This window comes from Molothrus aeneus, chromosome 4 (genome assembly GCF_037042795.1).
Source record: "Molothrus aeneus isolate 106 chromosome 4, BPBGC_Maene_1.0, whole genome shotgun sequence".
Classification (NCBI taxonomy): Eukaryota; Metazoa; Chordata; class Aves; order Passeriformes; family Icteridae; genus Molothrus; species Molothrus aeneus.
Window position 1 is genome coordinate 4,081,373 of NC_089649.1, and position 19,205 is coordinate 4,100,577.

At 41.0% G+C, this 19,205-nt stretch overlaps 1 protein-coding gene and 1 long non-coding RNA gene across 2 annotated transcripts in view; one reads left to right on the top strand and one right to left on the bottom strand.

Moving 5' to 3' along the window:
• Positions 1-19,205, top strand: part of LOC136556309 (uncharacterized) — a 33,231-nt gene that overhangs the window by 2,101 nt on the left and 11,925 nt on the right. The window lies entirely within an intron of this gene.
• The window catches only part of NAA15 (N-alpha-acetyltransferase 15, NatA auxiliary subunit), a 36,377-nt gene continuing 21,938 nt past the window's right edge, over positions 4,767-19,205 (bottom strand). The window contains exons 11-20 of the mRNA XM_066549434.1: positions 18,708-18,877; positions 18,031-18,183; positions 15,934-16,062; positions 13,311-13,524; positions 12,318-12,511; positions 10,085-10,193; positions 9,612-9,710; positions 8,768-8,911; positions 8,225-8,322; positions 4,767-6,223 (exon numbers count right to left, since the gene is read on the bottom strand). Of these exons, the coding sequence (XP_066405531.1) occupies positions 6,023-6,223; positions 8,225-8,322; positions 8,768-8,911; positions 9,612-9,710; positions 10,085-10,193; positions 12,318-12,511; positions 13,311-13,524; positions 15,934-16,062; positions 18,031-18,183; positions 18,708-18,877 (1,511 nt within the window). The 3' untranslated portion in view covers positions 4,767-6,022. The remainder of the gene's footprint in view (positions 6,224-8,224; positions 8,323-8,767; positions 8,912-9,611; positions 9,711-10,084; positions 10,194-12,317; positions 12,512-13,310; positions 13,525-15,933; positions 16,063-18,030; positions 18,184-18,707; positions 18,878-19,205) is intronic.

Here is a 19,205-nt window from a genome sequence, read left to right on the forward strand (position 1 = left end):
GATAAAGTAATGCCTAAGCTGCCAGGCTACCTTAGCTCCTCACGGATCTGTGCTTCCAATCACGAGGAGCTGTTCCCAGGAACGGAAGGGGGCAGTTTCCAGTTGTGACAAGTTCAAGGCAGGCAGTTTCCCAGCACAAGTGCCCTTTCCCTCCCACAGAAGAACAATGGAGTTATGAGGGCATGGATAAGGAAGAGATGGTGTTTTTTAGGGCTGGTGGTTTTCAGTAGGGCACAAAAGGAGCCCTTCCTGCAACAAGCTCCCCTTTCCCATCCACAGGGGTCAGTGTGAGGATATTGCTGCCATCACTTCAGTATCACACCCACCCTCCCTGCAGGCAGGGTTCATCAGAGCTGTTATTCCTTACACACAGAAATTAACTAACTTTTTCCCTAGGTAATCTGAAATGCCAGGTGCACAGCACGCTGTAGGTTCCTGTACTGCAGTATCAGCAGGCTGCTCAGCTACTTGTACTACAGTTTGTCAGCATCATCATGTTATTCTGCATGGTGATTGATTAAAATCACAAGATACTCTGGGACACACTGAGTCAGGAAAACTGTGGGATCAGGTGGGCTTATGGTGGGGAAGAGAACCTTATTTTATTTAATCCCCAACAATTATATCTGAGGAAAGCAGCAAATGCTTCTTCATTCAGCTTGCCTCTGAACACCCATTTATCCAAATCCCATATTGGCTCTGAGCAGCCTGAACTGTACGTACAGTTTGTTTCTGGGCTAGGACAGACAGCTCCTTACCAGGGTGCTTCTTTTCCAGGCTGACTCCAAAGGGAGTCTCAGCCTTTTCCTATAGACCTGCTTTTCCTTTTTTGAGAGCTGCACCCCCATTAACAGCTCATCAGCCTGGAAGGAGACAGAGGGAAGGAAGGGAACCGGCAGATTACGGGATCCTTTATTACAGAGCGGGTGGGGCAGCCAAGGAGGACGCTGAACACTACAAGGAAACACTGGTACTCATTTACAAACAGAACTCAGCATTTTTATTCTTTGATTGACTTCCTGCTAGTTCTGCTATTTGCTACCACCAGAGGAGAGCATAAAAACACAGTACAACATTGTCAACCAGTTAGGAAGGCTGGAAGGGAAAGCAAGTCCCAGTACAATTGCAAGTAACTTGGTGCAATTTAGAATTCAGATTTCTTTGAATGGATCAGCAATGAAGCAATCAATATGCTGCTGCACTGAACCAACAACGGGATTTAATCACTAACTTGGGGGTTTATTGCATTACAGTGTAAAACTAAATGTTATCCCTCGTCATAAATTCACCAACCAGGTAAATGACACTTTTTCACACGTTTTATGCTAAATGCTAAAATTATGCAGTAGCCAAACTAGACTAGGACTAGTAGAGGTAGACAGTGAATGGGCAGTGCCAGGCAGAAATATTTTGTGAAAGTTCTTCTTCATCTTTCATTATGAACAGTTAGCAGGTTTAACACTTCTAATGAAAACATCTTAGGGAAGCTATTCTAAGATGCTTTGGATTGTGTAGCAATATTTCTTTTGCAATGTTACAAACTCTTTGATAGTGTCTTTTGTAAAGTGGACAATTTTTGTCCTTCCAGTTTTCTGCCACAATTTGCCTGAAGACTAACATACAAGGTTGGTCTTTGTGAACATACTACTGCTTTTGCTTGTACCACTCCAGAATACACATGCACAGCTTCCTTGGCATGGGGAGACTGCACTTATAGTATTTACAGCTCCAGTCATCTTCCTAGCAATAAAAAAGCCATTTTATATTTAATCTAAAATGGAATTTCTATTATGCCAGCTCCTTATAACTCACTTGAGTCTTCTTTTGGCAAGCTGCTCTATCAGTTGCTCCCTGCCATTCTCACTGCTGGCTGCATGCTCCTGCAAAGTGTCTCTGCCCAACACAGCCATTAAAATTAGTGTTTGCAGAGTGCAGCTTTCATTTCCAGGAAACAGAATCATGATGGCACGGCCAGAGGTTGTGTAAAATCATAGACCCTTTGTGCCCCACTTCATCCCAGGACAACTGATTACTGGAAGGCTCCTGGAAGCAAAAGCCTTTCCTCACGCTCAGCAACCGCTTTGCTCCAAGTGGAAGCTGCTCTCTCACTGATGAGCTGATAGATGGCTTGGATCAATTGCACCACCATCTCTCATTACACTACCTTTGCACCGTTTTCCTTCACAGGGCCCCACGGCACTGTGTGACCCACGTGAGTGTCACTCTGACTTCCACACAGTTCAAGCTATTTTACATTACACTGCAGTAAAAATGGCATTTGTAAAGCACAATTCCTTAGGGGAAAAGATTTCAAAGCCAGCTAGATACTCTGCACAGAACACTTAGAAAAACAGTTAAAGCAATCACAGAAAGGGGAAAACACAATTTTTATCGGGGTCTGTTGAGCTGGATTATGGTATCAGGTGGTTTTGTTAGCATTGGTAGTACATGTCCAAAGCAGAACTGTGGCACCAACATGTGAATGCTGCAGGAATGATGGCACCACTGCTCCAACCCCCAAAGGCATCACATTAGACAGACACCTTAATTCTTCTGATTTTTCTTGCTCACATGATACTGAAATTGTATGTGCACCTCTGGCTCCTCAGCCTGATCTCCCCCTGCCCTCATGGGTGTTTTCTTTCAGGGAAAATCTAATTCAGTCCCTGAGTTTCTACACCAGCTTCCAGAGTCCACTGCTGTGGCTGCAGCACCTCCAAACCTTGCCATTCCAAATGCTAAAGGCAGATGTAACAGGCTGATCATGAGCACCTTATCTAGCCCTAGGGAGCTCCCTGGGAAACTTGAATTTGCTCCCCATGCTAGGGGGAGATCTGGGTGACAAACTTCCCTCTGTTCTGGCTGACACAGCACGCATCAGGACAAGCCTTGCCCCTGTGAACATGCAAATATTCAGAATGCTACCAAAACAAAAAAAAAGTCAAATACAGCTTTGAAGGCATTTAATATGCAAAGAAATTAATGAATGAATAGGTAATTTGGAGGCTATTTTACCTGGTTGTTCACACATGTGCCTGCATGCTTTGCTCTCTGCCCGGAGGAATCAATACCTCACCCACCATCACAGGGAAAACCACAACTTCCGGTTCCCTACAGTTTAAGCCCATGGAGAACTCTGGCATTGCTTCATGCAGTGTGCACCATCTTCTCTTATCCAGGCAAAATTAATTTTGTACCCAGGAAATATTTTGTAGCCAGGAAAGATACCCGTATCATGTGTCATCAGCAGTGCCTTCACTGATGGTGACATTCTCCTTCTCCAGTGAAAACCATGGAGAATCCAACTAAATTGTGTCATGCCAGTGCTCTAGGTCACTGACCACAACTGAATTCCCTGCTCACCTGCTCTGGCAGCCAAGCACCAGTGATTACCATTTTGGATCTCAGCACACAAGGGAAACTTCCACTGCAGCACAGAGAAGACTGCGCTGGATTTCAACTTCATTGCCAGCTCTAAAAGCTCTTCCTCAGAAGTCAGGCTTGCATCCAACAGAATGGATGTGGAGATGAAGGAATAACAATTTCTTTGCCAATTAAAGCACCTCCATTTTCAGGCAAACTCTTGGCTTAGTTTTCTGTCCTGGGCTCGCAGTCTTCTGGAGGGGATGAGTAACCTCCTTAATCCAAAAGCACCATCTCTGCGGCAGTGTGGATGCCTTTCAGCAAGGCTATGAAGTGTCTTTGGGAAAATCAAAAGAGATGTGTAGAGGAAGACTTCTGGAAGGCCCACTGAAGCATCCTGTTCTCCATTTGCATAATTAAAGACAACGAGTAACTTCCAGCTTTTAGTTCATCCATTTCAATGCAAAAACAGGCAGTGAAAAAGTAAAAGTAATCCCATTGATAGGCAGCACCCAAAAGCCCCAGTGCATCTGGAAAAACAAGCATTTGCTTGATGCAATTCACAATCTGTTACGAGTGAGCACTCATCTGCCTCCAGCTTAAGCATCAGCAGCCAAGAAATGGGCAGCAATAGTCAAGAGGCAAGGCCAAAATCTCACAGCTTGTGTAGGCAAGACTGAACCATCTCCAGGCGCTGCAGAAGACACGCAGTCCAAGTACCTCAGGCTGCAGAAACAACTGAGATCCAGACATCAACACCAGAGTCACTTGTAGGCTCTGCAGGTATTCTAGTCCCCAGAAGCCCAGCAGGCAAATAGACAAATACAGCAACCCACACTGGTGATGGGAACTACGCTGCAAACACACACCAGGACAGGCTACCCATGAACAGAAGGGGAGATGCAGACACCACAAAGAAAAGCCTGTTGTTCTGACAGGTAGCACTCTACAAACCCCAGTCAGTCCTCCAGGATCTCCTAACTGTACATGGAAGGCTGTGTATCCACCAAACAGATACTCTGTAACTCAACTCCTGCAGCAAAGAAGGCACTCACTTTGTAAGCTGTAGTTTATTTCTGCTCTTTTATATGATGAGCCTACAAAAGAAAACATTTGAGTACTTATCTCTATTATTAACACAGTAGACTTATAGACTGAAGCTTGACTTGGAAACACTACTGGTGGAACTCAAGAGCCGAGTAGCAGAGCATTTTGTTATAGGACTTCCCAGACATTCAGTATTTACAGAGAATGCATTTGCACTTGATACTCAATGCCCACCCATCAGCAGCAGTGACACTGTTAGCATGACTGGACAGCACAGTAAGCCAGCCCTGAGCTGCACTCCAGCAAACCCATTCACCGTCAGAGTACAACATAGATTGGTTTGAATATTCACACAGTTGTTTTTCAAAACGTTTTATTGCATTATATTTGGTACCTTATGTTTGACAAAGGAAATTACATCTGTAACTGCAGGAATAAGAAGCTGGTCTGTTATTGAAAAAAAAATCTTGGGCCCCTTAAAAGTTACAAAGTCTTGGGCTTGCCTGAAACAACTGAGCAAGAAATATATTCTTAGAAATGTAGGGCTTCAAGTATTACAAACCTGTGACACTGTGGAAAAGTTCCAGAGGTATCTAAACTGCAGCACTTTTTTTTTTTTCTGCATAACATGAACAAGGCCTGCTGAGGTTTTAATCTATTAGTCTCTTGATCAGTCAAAATGGTAGTCAGGAGTTTTCCTCTTTGCAACTTCAAGCCATAGTATGTTCTCATTTTGTTTTCACTCTACGTGAAAAATGCATGCGATCTTTCTAATTGGTGCCACATCACAGTGCATAATTTTATTTGGTTCTTGCATTACAGTTTTAAAAAGTTTGGCCAACCTGCGCCGATAGGTTCATCTCCAGAACAGCAGTGCTGATTCTCCCCTCCCCACCCCAAGGTCAATTCCAAGAGAGACCACTTGAACTGGTTCCTTCAGGTAAAAACTGTGGTGCAAGAACACCGAACTGATGGTGTACAGTGAATTTCAGAGACACAACAAGCTTGTTGAACACACTATGTTTCTTAATTCCGGTTGACAGCCGTATGTCCAAGCACCCCAACGCAACAAGCACGTCGCAGGTTTCTCTCTATAGTCTGATTCACATTGCATACTTCCTATGGACACAATCATCCCCCGTATCAAAATCAGTCAGATGCTAAAGCCCCATCAACTCTTTGTGCTCAGTGAAAGAATCCAGTGCTAAAACAGCAGTTTTGCTGTCTGAGATAACAGTAATCTCACAAGACAAATTTAAATTTAATATTTCTGCCACACACCTGCTCTGAGGGCTCTACACCTCCAGGTCTCATATAAATTAGTTTAAAAACATGGGTGGGTAGGTAAGGAAAAGGGTTGTTTATTTTTTCCTTTTTTTCAATTTTAGCAGCTTTTAATTTTTAAGAAACCAAACAACCTATAACCACTAATATGTTAGATATTTTATATATATACTTTGTCAGCAGGATAAAAAAAAAGTAAAACTATTTGAAGGCAACGGGGTTTTTTTTCCTTCTGTTCTTTGTGTAAGTTAGAACAATTCAGCAGGTGCGTGACAAAAATATTATACACCAGATATGGTCCAACGTCATATTTTTGCAATCAAGTTGTTCATATTTCATTGGCCAGTTCTTCAGGTTCTGCAGAACTATCTCCATTAACTGTGATCTTCATATCCTCTTCATATCCAGGGGGCATGAAAGCCAAAGCATAAGGGAAAAGCTTATGACAATTTGCTCTGTAAGTTTCAGATGCTTCTTTACAGTCTCCAAGGCTACCGTCACATAAAGCTTCTAATACCTCCATACAAGTCTAATGAAAGAGAACAATAAACAAGGGTTAGGGTTTCTTCAACATTCAGCTGAACACGCACAACACAGGTTTCACACAGCAGTTCTGCTGTCTGAGGTAAGGATAATTTCCCAAGACACATTGAAAACAGTATTCCTGACACAGACCTGCTCAAAAGGCCACACAGCTTTCAAGATCCAATGACATTCTAACTAAGCACAGCATGAAATACCAATATAGTCTGATTTGAAAGAAGGCACTTGAAAAAGGGATCTCAAACACAGCTAGAAATATTGACTGTAAAATGAAATACTGATTTGCCACTTGTTTCTTTTTCCTAAGAAAAACCCATTCTGGCTAACTGACAACCAAGACCCCCCCCATTCTTGGGACACACCGACCATTTCAGCAACACATAACGTACCTTTCAATCACACCAAATGACTGATATTACCACATTTTTCAGATTTTTGCTCATGATTTAGAAGAGGAAAAGGGGATTTCCTCTGTAATTTTTTTCAGCCTGCATTCCAAGCATGAGAAACCAACCTAATGAGCTCCACTAAAGCCTGGCAGCATTTCACACCTGCCCATGGCTGTGTGCAGGCATTAGCAGAGCCAGGCAGTCTTCTCCTGCTCCTCTGACATTTAGTACAGTTTTGGTTTCTCCTGCGGACTGGGATTAACTGCTCTGTCCTCCTGCTGAGGGGTTATGGAGCTCTCCTCAAGGACCCCTTTTCCTCACATTTGCTCTTTGTAGCACTGCCATCCTCCAAAGGTCAAACATATCTGGTTTTACAGCTGCAGTGTGCTCTGGGACACCTGCTCTTTATGCAATGAAATGTAATAAATTTCATCTCTTTGCACACAAAAATGCCCTTCAACAACACCTAGACTCCTTTGGATCCTCCTCCATTTTTAGGGCACTTTTAATTTCTCATCTACAAGTTCAGTAGAAGTCCAACTCTTGCTTCATGCTGGCATCAAACATGGCTTTAAGTCAACATTTTCAGTGTACAGGAGTGCATTTATGCACTGCTGAGGTGGTAAAAGCTTCTTCTAGTCTCAGCAACTCTGCACCTCCAGAACAACCAAGCATTTTTGGTTACACTTCATCTTTCCCAGAATTCCACTCACAGGCAAAAACCAGCAAATAAAAGGCAAATTAATTTTTGTTTTCTAAATCTACTTATAATCTAGATTCAACTCCCTGAGACCACTCAAACAGAAAGAAAACCCAAATGACCCAAAAACCAACACCCAAACAAGAAAGCTTATGAAAAATGCTAAATATGTACTTAGGATATAAAAGACAGGAGTTTGTGTCCCAGACCACAACAGCTGGAATAGATAAAGGTTCTGAATCTTTACCATCCTAAAACAAGTCAAACCAAGGCAAATTGTCCTTTATTGTCTCTTTCTCCCCACCTCTGTCTGGTGCAAAAATTCTGCTATGAACTTAAAATTCTTCACAATTAAAGTTCTATTGAGGCCACTACATTTCCTAAGAGATGTTTTTTGAAAAACACAAAGACTCATTGGTGAGCTTTTCACTTAACTGCATGCTAAGGCAGAACTGGGCATACGCAGCTTTTATTGAACCTGTGGTAATTCCCACAGCTTGCAGGAAGCTGACCCTGGAAAGCCTTCCCAGAGTCTGTGCCACTCTGTTTTTTAGTGAACAGCTGCCTGTGTGGCAGCCAAAGCTCAGACAAACTACCACCTTTCCTTCTGCCCTGTGAATGCTCTCAAGTTTAATAAGTTTCCCCATTACCTGTAGCAATAATATGGCTTCCACTGCTGCTATTTTCCTGTTAGCACAAAACTACATCATTTAAATGTGCCAAAAGGATATTAAATATTTCAGTTCAGATGAACCTGACATCCCTTTCTTTCACAACTCAACCTTTTTGTGTGTTACGATAAAGCACAGCAATGATTTCAGCTTCCTCTTACCGCCAAATTTCGCTTAAAGCTTCCACAGATAAAACAGAAGTTGTCTACAATTGATAAATACTTTACCTGAAGATTTCTGTTAATAAGGGATTCATCCAGGGTCATTGCCAGTTCCACTGCCCTTTTCTGACTGGAAGGATCTAAATAGTACATCATTTTGGCAGCTACAGGAGGAAAAGGAAGAGTCATCACCCAGTGGATGGCCAAAATCATCTTATACACAAACAGAAAGCAGGGATGACGTGAGGAAGAGGGGTGGACTGAGCTCTCCAGCAGTAGTTCCACATGGAACCAACTTGGAGCATAAAGCCTGATACCTAAGCAGGTCAAAGGGAAGCTCCAAACAGAGCATTAAAACAAACATTCTGCACACATCAGAAACAAGAGGGCAGAGGTCCCCACATTGCCACTCCAGCAGCACAAAGAGAAAATTAAGGGAAACCTCAGACAACCTGGCAATCAGGTTGTCAGTAAAACACAACCAGAGAAGAAAGGCACTCCAGAGGAAAGGAGTGATTGCTACATCACTGGGGCTGGTACTGAGATACCAGTGCCAGAGAAGCACAGAACATGTACAACAAAGGCAGAACAAGGAAAAAGGCAAAATACCTGATAACCTATGTGGCAGTGAGTCATAGTTCCTTTTAAGGAAAGCTTCATTGAAGTTCTTTGGATTAGTTGCTCCAAAAAGCCGATTCATTTCTTGGTTTAACACTGTTCTAACAGCATCAGGCAGATCCTTACTTTCAGATACTGTTGGAAAAAAGAAGTTGAGGTGAGCACAGGTAATAACAGTAAAATATGATTTATGTATTTATTTTAGTATTTTTCATGTTTACATTATTAATATAATTGGAAAGTATCTCAAAGGAAGATGCATGAAATTTGATCAGGTAAATACTGGATGTGGTTAGAAGAAGCTTAACTGTGGCACTTAGGTGATGCTTAGAAAAAGTCAGAGCTTTTTTACATTAATATACTCTCCCCCTTACTAATTAAAACCTATTAGGCTCAGAGGTTAATATCATATAGGTCTGTTTTTAAGTGAGTCTACTCTGTAGCCCCCATCAGAAAGGGTGACCTCTGGGGCAGGGGAAGGGAGAGAATTCTCCCAACTTTTACCAGCAAGGACAGAATTCTAAGCCCTCTCCGTGCATGCTGACACAGGCTGTCAGCAGAAAAGCCCCACTCCTCACTCTGCAATTCCCATTTCTTCACTGCCTCTCTCTTTCAGGCCTCACATACTGCTCACAGTCTTATAACTCTTCACAATACTGGAATGACTCCTAAATCGAGATGCAACCATAATAACCATACTTAATTTCAGCATGAATCAGTTTTCTGATACATGCTTTAAATATTTTGAATTGCTTGTGCTAAGATCAATGACTGCAAGTCTAGGGGCATCACCTGGCAGTGTGCAGAGAAGGAGTCCTACCCAACAGATACATACCACTGCTGAAGAGATGAATCATACACTCGTGGAGCCAAGGATGACTGGAATCAATAGCAAAGGCTCTCTTCACAGACTGCAGCATCAGAAGGAACTTCTCTGGAAAGAAAAACCAAGTGTGGACAAGTGTTCAAAAACCTGTGGCAGGAAATCACTGCATTGTGTTACAGGAGTATTTAGTGTTTGAAATTAGAATGATCAGAAGAATTTACAGCTGAGTTTGCGGCAAAAGCCATTTTTAGTAACATGCATCTATTTGACCGGTGAATTAAGTACATAATCACCAAACAATCACCAAATGCTCAAACTTTGGTTTGCACATACTGCTCATTGCTGGAGTGTTGGCCCAGTGAGAAGTTCTGTGCCGTGACAGGGATGGGCTCCTCACACTTGATCAGTAATTGCTGCTTAAGTTCCAATATACACCTTTACAATTCACAAACTGCTTGCTTTCATTAAGTGTTCTCACTTACCTTTTCGAAAATATATCTCAAAGGCAAAAAGATGAGTCTCTATTTTGTTCTTCACTAAATTCTTCAAGGGTGTTAAAAATTTAATGGCTTCTTCCAAAGGTGCTTCAACCTACAGATGCAAGGGAGTGACACACAACCAAGTCAAAGTTGAAACCTAGTGACTACAACAACAAAAACCAGCAATTGCTGAGTCACATCAGAGAGTTACTCTCCTGAGGCAGTGCAGAAGATGCTTAGAACCTCTTCTGTTACAAATTCTGCAACTTTCACTCAAAGTCTAAACACAGACTAAGAAGTCCAAAGTATTTGCTTTCTGATGGCTACAAGTCACGTTCTGCTACAGAGATACAATTCTTTTCCTTCTGTCATACACCAGCATGAACACACCTGGAGCTGGACCTGCCCTGGAAAGGGCAGTGTGGCTGCCCACACCCAACTACGTACCTGGCTCTGAGGGAATGACTGACAAACACCCAGGGCATTCTGCTCATGTGAGCTTCAGACAGGTTCCTAAAAGCTGCCAGATCACAGTGACAGTCCCAGCCAAAACACCAACAGCAAGCTGGAAGTAACTGGATATTGAAAAAGGTCTCCTGATCTTAGCTAGTGTAATCTAGCAAATGGACAGCTTTCACAGAAATTAATTCTGTGCAGGTTCTTTACAGACAAGTGTCTTGCACAGAGAGGTTTGGCATTACTCAAACAAGAACTGCCTGCTGTCCTTAATTTTTTTTTATCAACAGAAACTACTCTCTAAGAAGCAAATACAAATTTTGTTGTGTTCCAATACCAATTCAGCAATGTTGAAGTGATACACTTAGTTGCAAGTAACTTGAGTTAAAGATTGCAATAGACACCTTCTGGCTAAATCTAACTACAGCATCTTTAAAACACATCACTTGTGTGTGCTGCTGATTTTACATACAATAAACTATTTGGAACCTATAAAACCCCATTTCAAAGCCATGCCTTCAGTACTGAAGATACATATCCAAATAAGTCTAGGGGCAGCTGTTTCAGGACAACTATTTCCAAGTGCCTAACTGTGAAAAATGGTCTTGTGGCACCAACTGCATTTGGAAACCTCTATATATATCATGATTGTGGTATTGAATTTGGAATTATATTATATTCACATCTGTATATTACAGACATAACTAGATTTGCCAAGGAAATGCATTATACAGCTGCAGCTGTTCCTTACAATCTTGGGGACTGGCCAGATTTTTCACGGGTACCCCATGACATGCCTCTACTACAGAACTCCATTTCAATAAACGCTGCTGCATTTCCATCTTGATTAGCATTGCAGTTAGTTCTGCTTCTTGCAGCCAGTGAACTACACAAAGGAAATACCAGCAATATTCTTAATAACTAGTCAAGTTCAAGTCACTTGTTTCTTGGCTACAGAGTCAAGTTCACTGACTCAACTTGCAAATATCCCTTCAAAAGCAAACACAACTCACTTCAGTGTGAAAAGTATGAATATAGATCCAGAATACTGGATCTATTAAGACTTGCAATCTGTACTACTATTGCTCTAAATTATTTTTCCAGTCTCTATAATTTCCTTATCTTTCCCTTACATTTTTGAGTGTTTTCCTGCTCCTTACAGGTATAACTTCTGCTAAAGGAAGAGTCTTCTGAGTCACCTCCCTTTTATATCTCTCTATAGCTCTTAACCCAGATCCCTAAATCCATCTCAGTCTAGTCTACTATTTACTACTGCAGCTTCTTTATTCCTTTTCCCCCCATTCAAACCATGTGCAAACAAATCTCGTTAAAGCATTCAGCGCTTCAGTGTCTCCTCTTGGACAGACAGACTATGTGAACAGAATAAAGAAATAAAACAAACAAGAACATCAGGGGGCATGAAATAATGAGTAATAATGACCTTCCATACAGGACAGAAAGACTTGCACACCACCAGCTAGAAATAGGGTACAATCAATAAGGTAGTGCAGCAGACATATGGAGATAATTCCACACGTAGCAAATGTTTATGACTTCAATTACTGCCTTTGAGAACCAGGCACAAAAACTGTGATTTCCACACTACTGACACTGTATCTAACCAACTAGCCCTAGAAAGCAATTATTTTTAAAACGCTGCCTGTGAAGAGAGGCCACCCAAAAAAATGTACAAGTTATTTGAATGGCTTTGAAGTTTTATGTGTGCTTCCTGCAATTTTCCTAGAAATTTCTAAGCCTTTATTATTACATTGGTAAGCACCTTTGCCAGTTTCTCAGGGATCAGTTCCTCTTTCGGTCCTCCAATTTCTTCATCATCATCATCTTTCTTCTTTTTCTGATTCCTCTGTTGCTTCTCCTTCTCAGCATTTTTCTTCTCCTCCTCCAGTTGTGCTTTCTTCTGGGCCCTTCTCTGCTTATTTCGTAGCTTCTTTAGCTCCTTGTCAGACATATTTGCTGTACACACACAAAGGACACACACAACACTGATGTCTCATAATTAACAGCATCACGCAGATGTCAGACAGCATCACCTTTTTTAAACTGTATCTACTGACAAGCAGTGCTCTCATTACCTTTGTAAAAGCTTATTTACTAGGGATAGATTGTTTTATAGTCTGTGCTGATGCTTCATAATCCACAAATTCCTTAGTGGAATCAAGGGACAGAAATTAAAATAACAGTATAATGAGATGAAAAGTACTACAACTTGACAAATTCCTCTCAAAGGATTCTCTCATGAAGGGTCCTCTCTTTGTACCATTTGAGATGCCCCAAGCCATAACTGCTTAAGCTGCTCTCAAATCAGAAATGTGAGGGGAAAAAATAGATGATTTAAACAGGATTTTTACATCAGAAGCAAGAGATGGTAAAATTTAAGTTCCTACCAAGTGAAATTTCTGCACACTGATAAAATGCTTAGAAAAGTTAGTACCAAGCACATCTGCTTCCATCTCCTATTCCATGGACCAACCAACACAAGAATTCATGTTTTTGCAGTCATTCTGTACCACAAATATTTTTACTCAAGAATTACAACTCTCACTTCCAACCCGTCATTGTTTTGTAATAACCACCATAAAAGCATGCATTAGTTTAATTTCCAGCAGAACATGTACTTGACCATGCAGTCCAAGCTGCCATTTGCCTACTTTGAGTTGTGCAGAACTCTGTTTTTTGCTACCACAGACCTACCTGAAGTCCCCAGTAATTAGTGAACCCGCAGTGTGACGAATGAATGCTGAGGGTTGCGTACCTGTGTCAGCCTCATGCTCCTTATTTTCATCGGTCAGGGGATTATCATGCAGTTTCAGGTAGATCTCTATGGCAATGCGTGCTGCCTTGAAGTAGAAGGGATGCTGTCGAAGCACATCCTCTAGTTTTAACAAATCCACGTAAGACCTAAGGGTGATCTTCCTCATACAGTACGTGTGGAAGTCAAACTGGTCATCCGTGATCTCTACAAAATGCTGTCACAGCGTAACAGAACATCAGTTAGCAAGTATTAACCAGGAGATACCAACCTGGACTCTCAAAATAATAATTCAATAACAGCCTGCTGTTTGACAAACACAACCTAACTATTGCAAACATTAACAAAACCCTCCAGAAATAAAGTCACGGTGAAAACAACAGAAGGCATCCTAGCCCAGAACAAAAATACATCAATTTCAGAATCTTACAACTAACTACCCCAGAGAATTTCCAGTTTAACAGATAAATGTCCTGAAGTCGTTGCACTTAAACATCATTTGAGGAGTTTTTCTTCTATGAACTGCTCTATTTTTTTTATTAAAAAAAAATTAATTCTGATTTCTACTAATACTTTGGCAATATTGAATCTCACTCTTAAATCAGATGTGAGAAAGCGCTTGCTTTTGTTCAAGCTCTGCTTTCCACACCATCTAATGTCCCTTTGTCTTTGTTTAAGAAGCAGTAAAAAAGTCATTCCCCCCTTGAACTTGTCCAAGTACTTAGGATCTGATGTAACTTTAGCCTAAACTCAGCTTTGTTAGCCAAAGCTCAGGATAGAAGAGTAAGCCCAACAAGCTAGTTGTGGTCTCTTCCTTTGGAAGTTAGCCCAGCTGGTGATGTACTGGCACATGTTTGAGATGTGACACTCGGATGTGAACCCTGTGACAGATGCACATAATGGAAGAAAAGCACTACTTCGAGTTCTAATTCCCCACGTGTCCTTTCCACTGCTGCTCCACACCTGCACAGAAGGTTCTGCAGCATCATCTTGAATAGTTTTTAGGATTCCTGAGCAGCAATATTGTAGGACCTTTTACTACTTATGCATAGGCAGAGAATCTGTCACTGACTACACTGTGAACGTTGCATTTCATGGGCTGCTTAATCATTTAGTACTGAGACAGAGCAGGTGCTGTCCTTGCAGCTTTCAGTCTGTTCCTGTGATCATGCATTGATGAAATAATGAACACTCTATAGAGATGCCTTAGTAATCTCCAGGATAAACTCCTTTTCTTGCAAAAGCTGATTATTTGCTCCCACTCTGTTTCCCCAGCCATGAATCAGCTATTACATCCATGAGATCAGCTTCCCCACTTTTCCTGAGACAGTTTAGATCCTTTACGGTGCCAAGTATGAGATAAAAAGTGCTTCTGAAAACCAGAACACATTTCATCAACCAGACTGCCCCCTTTGCATAACTGGCCCCTCTAAAAGATTTAGAAGGCACTGTGTTTTCTTACAAAAGCTTTGTTGGTGGTTTCTGAATTTAACACATTTGCTTATCTTATTGTTGAACTTTGCTACAACTTCAATTCATCCAATAAATAAATTAAACACAGTGACTTAAATGCTTAGAAATGCTCATTGTGGTGGTGGCTCAAGTTATCACTTCATTTGCTGACCTCTTCTGGGACCTAAGACAATTTGTAAGACCAATAGTTTCTTATACAATAAAATCTTTCACTAATTGATTTAAAGGATTTGTGCAAACAAAACACAATCCTGGTAAATCACAAACCGGTGTGGATTGGAAGGGACCTTCAAGGTCACCTGGTTCCAATCCTCTGCCATAGGCAGGGACACCTTTCACTAGACCAGGTTACTTGGGAAATTTTACATCACTCTCTTCAAATCAGAATATTCCAGAGCTGAGGCCTCCCTGCAGAAGAGCAGCAGTGCTGAAATCCCCTAATGCCTCTCTATTTGCAAAGAGGCACAGCTTCCTACCAAGTTCTGCTCTTTCAGCACTTCTTTTACACCCTCAGCTGTCTGGTCTTTCCTCTAGACTTAAATGTGCTTTAAAAAATGCCCTAATTCATACCTGCTTCTTTTTAAAGTTGTGCATCCAAATTTTGTTGTTTACCTCACTATGGATATCTACATTTAATGTGCAAGTGTTCCCCCTTTGAAATAAAATGTTAACTTCAAGAAGAAGCCATTGCTACTTGGCAATAGCTTCTTTTAAACTGTAGCTTTTTTTAAAAGAGAAGATAGTTAATATTTTTGGTAATAGTTTAAACATTTATTGTGTACCTCTAAGACAGTGCTTCAATAGTAACTGAGATCTGTCCTTTACTTTAGGATGGGCTGTCAGCTCATCCACTTATTTTTGGACTTCAAGTGCACATACTCTTCATTTGTATCTAAATACCCATTTCTTATGTACACTGCCAGAACTGAGATTATTTTTGACAGTTCTCTCCTCTCATCTGGATCTTTAAGTAACTTTGTAAAATCTTTTCATAAAACACAGTTTACAATGGCACTTTTAGGAGGAAATGCAACTATATCAGCTTGCCAGTAACCACCATGAAATGCACCCTTACTGCTCAGAAAAGTGACACACCAGCACAGTAAACTCAAGCCAATGATTTCCAATGTAAGCCATTGAGCTGAATACGTACTCTCTCAATCTCATGGCATTTCTTAAGTGCTTCTCCAAATTTGTTCATTGCCTTGTAGGCTTGTGCACATTCTGTCTGAAACCACATGCACTGCATTTCATTGAGGTTCTCTACTGCCGAGGTTCCTTCCTAAAAACAAAAACAGCATTATACAAAAAATAAATCTCATTGGAGTCATCAGCTGCTACTTCTTTTATCTTGTCCTAATTAAAAGCACAGTTCAAGAAAATGAATGTTAAACCTCAGAACTGGAGTCTTGAAAGTGGGACATGCCACAGTTAAAATTGACTAGCTTTGTTGATTAATATAAAGCACAAATATAAAAATCTTGGTTACACCCACTGGAAGAGTCAGAAAGACACAAGGAAGAGCCAGGCAGTGACCATTTCACTGTGACAGCTGCTGATCTTTAGGTTAGGAGACCTTCATTCAGTGTTTTTAATCCTGTGTGCATGTAAGGAACACATGGCAACATGGAAAAAACGACCAACGAAAGGTTCCAGCCCACAACAAGACACTGACACCTGCAGGGAATCCTGCAGGATTTTTTCCCCCCTCAACTAACACTGCCATGTGCATCTCTCAGAGAACTGCTGATTGAGCTAAGCATCCTCAGAGCAGCAGTAGATGATTATTTCCAACGCAGTCAGTACTAGAGAGTAAGGCAAGGCAAAAGGAACACACTTCAGTTTGACACCTTCTGGTTCAAAAAATGGGATTACAGTTGTCTTCCAAATCTGATATCTACTTGCGCAGATCCACAGAACTTGGCAATGAAAGAGAAAGGCAGTGCTCAAAACAGCCTGACTTCGGCAACTGAAAATGAGGAAAAGCATCAGTTCTATTTTCATTATGCTTAACCTAGGACTCCTCTAATTATGGGGGTTTTTAATTAAGAAGCCTGTATTTGAGCACTAGACATAACATCAAATAGAAATAATTAAGAATGTAAAGAGCAACTTGATCAAATTTTTCAGTATTTTTCAAGTTCAGTTTTGGGTAACTGGCATGCTTCCTTTTAACATCATCTTAGAGCTGCTTAAGGCATTGAGGGAGGTCAAATTAACCTAAATTCATAGTGGGTCTGCATCACAACTCCCACACTGAGCTACTGAGCACACATAAAACAGAACTCTCTCTCCCCTCACGCCTGCCTGCACACAGCCTTCATTTCACAAGGCCCTTCAGGCTTCCTTTATAAACACCATTCCCCCTTCTCTCCATTCAACCTACCTGACATTCCAGGTTTCCCCTGCTCTTTAAGAGAGGAGAAAATGGGACAAACAAACAGAAAAGGCTTTACTTCTGCAGGTAGATCCCAAAGGCTTGCTGCCTGTCTCCCACAGACAACACACAAATGACACTGCCAGCATTCCAAAACTGTAACTGGACAAATAGTCTGGAGAGACTTGACTGAGCTGTTTTGGCTTGCAGTTATGAAAGGATAGTACCAAAGTAGTACATCTCAAAAAGTAACTATGTGTGACCATCAAACCTATCAAAATGGGGCTACAGCAGGGACACGAAGTGACACATGCAATCATGCAATTCCCATAACACAACATTTCAACTCCAGGTAACTGGCCATGGGTAAGAAAATGGAAAAATAAAAGAGGCGTAACATGCAGCTTTCCTTCATCACTGATAAACACAGACTTGGGGATGAAATGTTGTTCACACCTCACAAAGGCTCTCAGCTGTTAGCCACACAAAAATCATGTTCCAAGAGACATCTGAAATCGCTAACTTACTACCATTAGAAAAAAAGAGTCATGGACAACTTGACCAGGTCTTTCAAGGATCCTACAGAACCAACATTAAACCCAAAGATGATGGTGCAAAAATTACTTTCTCAGATGTTGTCTCTAAAACAGGCATGCTGTATTTTCCCTACCTAGCCAAAATAACCAAAACCAAGCTCTATGGAGTTTTCACTTATTCCCATGGCATTGTGCTTATCCAAGAATAATTCAAACCCTGCTATGGACTACCATAACTGAAGCAAGCAACCATAGCTGCTCTGAAAACAGAATTTAAATATGATAGTGAAGCTGACTGCAAAGTTTAAAAAAAGACTTGTAGTAAAGTGCAACAAACCCGTGTAAACTTAGAACACATTTCTTCGGCTTCTTTAATGGAGTTTGCTTTCAACATATATTTTGCACATTTGGAGTTGATAAATCTGTCTGCTGTGTCCAAAGCCTGAGCTTCATCCATCCACCTTGCAGCTTCTTTAATATTTCCAGCATGCTATAAAGACAGAATTTTAAGTTGGATCGAGTAATTGTAAAACACGAATGTTTTATCTACTCACTGCTTGATATAAATAGGTTTTCCTTTAGACTTTTAAAAAATAAATAGCTTACTTCAAAAACAAGAGACCTTGAAGAAAAAAAAAACCAAAGCAGTTAAATACCTTTCCTCATTATGGAATTACTGGTCTTTTAGCACTGAATGTTTGTCCTGAAAATGCTTAAAGAACCAGTCTGGATAATCCCACTCTGATACAGTATCATAGTGCAGCCTGAGAAATTGTTTTAAGCCGCTACAAAAACAAGGGGTAAGAACAAATGAAAGACTCAATTTAATTTATCAGTGTGATTTTTAAACTAAGAATTCACATTTCTTCTTTACTGAGTTAGAAACCTACAGAGTGGCTTTTTCATATGCAGCAGAAAACCCCATCTCAAATAGCTTAACAATACCCTTACCTAGAAACTAGCATTGCTAACAAACAAATAACCTTTGGTCACTAAGAATAAAGCCAAACTTACCTTATAGATTTTTGCCTTCACAAGGAAGAGTTCTATCAAAGTGGGAGTACTTTCTATAGCAGCATTTATATATTCTAGAGCCAGGGATGGCAGTCCAATTTTATCATAGTGCTGAGCCAAGTAATACTGGACCCAGAGTAAAGTGGTTGGAGGTTCTTCTTTACCATCATCTGCCAGGAGCAAAATGGAGAGGGGTTGTTGGTTCAGCTTATTACTAAAGCAACATACCAGGAGCAAAATGCTCTAAGCACAGCCACTGAAATTAATTCTGTCTCTCTATCACACCTAGCAGAGCTTTCCAACTACTGGCCCTGGGTACGTACACGAGCTTTAAGTCCATCCAAGACCCAGGCATGTCCTTCTCCTTCTGTGGTTTTAAGGAAAAGGGAGCTGCTGGGTCAAAAGCAGATGCAATCTGTTCCAACCATTTGCTTAGGGCAGTCAGATATGCAAAACCTCCAAGAACACAAAACCCAGTCCCCAACAAAAGCTCCAAAT